Here is a 2,259-nt window from a genome sequence, read left to right as displayed (position 1 = left end):
AACAGGACAATGACCCTAAGCACACAGCCAAGACAACGCAGGAGTGGCTTCGGGACAAGTCTCTGAATGTCCTTGAGTGGCCCAGCCAGAGCACAGACTTGAACCTGATCGAACATCTCTGGAGAGACCTGAAAATAGCTGTGCAGCAACGCTCCCCATCCAACCTGAGAGAGCTTGAGAAAATCTGCAGAGAAGAATGGGAGAAACTCCCCAAATACAGGTGTGCCAAACTTGCAGCATCACACCCAAGAAGACTCAAGGCTGTAATCGCTGCCAAAGGTGCTTCAACAAAGTACTGAGGAAAGGGTCTGAATACTTATGTAAATGTTCCGTTTGCAAAAAAATCTAAAAACTTGTTTTTGCTTTGTCATTAGGGAGTATTGTATCTAAATTGATGATGGGAAAAAATGATTTAATCCATTTCAGAATAAGGCTGTAACATAACAAAATTAAGAAAAAGTCAAGGGGTCTGAATACTTTCCGAATGCACTGTGTACTGGAGTTATGTATAGTAGGCTTCTGTATGCTGGGCGTCTGTATGCTGGGCTTCTGTATGCTGGGCTACTTTATGCTGGGGTTATGTATGCTGGGATTATGTATGCTGGGATTATGTATGTTGGGATTATGTATGCTGGGTTTATGTATGCTGGGGTTATGTATGCTGGGGTTATGTATACTGGGGTTATGTATGCTGGGCTACTTTATGCTGGGGTTATGTATGCTGGGCTACTTTATGCTGGAGTTATGTATGCTGGGTTTATGTATGCTGGGATTATGTATGCTGGGATTATGTATGCTGGGTTTATGTATGCTGGGATTTGGATGCTGGGATTATGTATGCTGGGTTTATGTATGCTGGGATTATGTATGCTGGGATTATGTATGCTGGGATTATGTATGCTGGGATTATGTATGCTGGGTTTATGTATGCTGGGGTTATGTATGCTGGGATTATGTATGCTGGGATTATGTATGCTGGGATTATGTATGCTGGGATTATGTATGCTGGGTTTATGTATGCTGGGGTTATGTATGCTGGGGTTATGTATGTCAGCTATCGCCAATTAAACACTTGATCTGATTGAATCTAGGCCTTAGTCTGCGTCTGTCCCTGTGTGTCCATGTTAGATGGAGAACGGCAGCGTACAGCGGGACTTTAAGATGCTCACCCCAGCCCAGGTCACCGAGGCCCTCCTCTCCTTCACCAAGAGTCATCTACACATCCTGGTCAGTCATTCACCATCAACAGCTCTAATAATGTAGCTGAATATTTATCCTTTTCACCCTGCACTCTCCCTTCCTGTTTCTCACCCTTAGAAGGCCTACCATTCCAGACTTCAGGCTCTGGATGAAGCCCTGAAGGAATCCCCATTTTTCAAAGCCCATGAGGTCAGTTGATATGTGCTACTTAAACATGTCAACCCTCCCTCTACTTCATAATAACGTATTTAGCCTCAGAACTAGTCATGAAGTAATGTTTTGGGTTCACCTGGCAGGTGATTGGCAGCTCGCTCCTCTTCGTCCACGACTGGACCAGTAAGGCCAACATCTGGATGATAGACTTTGGGAAGACCACCCCGTCGCCCAGCACTGTGCAGCTGAGGCATGACGTCCCGTGGGCCGAGGGGAATCGGGAGGATGGGTACCTGATCGGGCTGGCCGCCCTCACCTCCCTCGTGGGTCAGGCAATCAGCCAGGCAGCCTGCAGACAGGAGGAGAAGCATGGAGAGGAGATGGGCAGTGTCACACACACCCTGCAGGAACAGGAACACACACAGACTAAAAGTTAGGGTGGTCAGGGCGAGGCAGCACAGAATGAAGATACTTCTGATTGAAGAAGAGAGGCCACATCAGGACAATATTCACAGGAATGTGTTCTCTAATTTACATGGATGATGTTTGTGGATAATTGCAATAGACACTATTAATGGATAGAATTATCTTAACTGTTTAGAAATAGGACAATATTTTTTATATTTTTCACAATAAAAACAACCTACTGTACAAATTCCTCGTCTATAGACATCATATTGACAGTTATCAATATATTCTAACTCAAATTTGCACCATAGACCATGGTCTGGTTTGTCTCATTTGCTTGTGCCATTAAGGAAATGAAATTTGAATAGCCACAGTAGATACTCCAGGCTTTGTGGTGGTGGTTATCTCCTGAACCATCACTGCAGGACAGGTGAGGGAGGTTAACACCCAACATCAGACGCAGCCAACAAAAACAGGGTCTTTCATTTCTTTCATTAC

General features: G+C 44.8%; 1 protein-coding gene across 1 annotated transcript in view; it reads left to right on the top strand.

The window, feature by feature from the left end:
- LOC109879811 (inositol-trisphosphate 3-kinase B) overlaps positions 1 to 2,002 on the top strand; it is a 5,304-nt gene extending 3,302 nt beyond the window's left edge. Inside the window, exons 5-7 of the mRNA XM_031791361.1 lie at positions 1,129 to 1,227; positions 1,318 to 1,389; positions 1,497 to 2,002. Of these exons, the coding sequence (XP_031647221.1) occupies positions 1,129 to 1,227; positions 1,318 to 1,389; positions 1,497 to 1,790 (465 nt within the window). The 3' untranslated portion in view covers positions 1,791 to 2,002. The remainder of the gene's footprint in view (positions 1 to 1,128; positions 1,228 to 1,317; positions 1,390 to 1,496) is intronic.
- The last annotated feature ends 257 nt before the right edge of the window (positions 2,003 to 2,259 follow it).

Source organism: Oncorhynchus kisutch, linkage group LG15 (genome assembly GCF_002021735.2).
Source record: "Oncorhynchus kisutch isolate 150728-3 linkage group LG15, Okis_V2, whole genome shotgun sequence".
Lineage (NCBI taxonomy): Eukaryota > Metazoa > Chordata > Actinopteri > Salmoniformes > Salmonidae > Oncorhynchus > Oncorhynchus kisutch.
The sequence above is the reverse complement of the archived record's forward strand: the minus strand, read 5'-3'. Positions and strand labels throughout refer to the sequence as shown.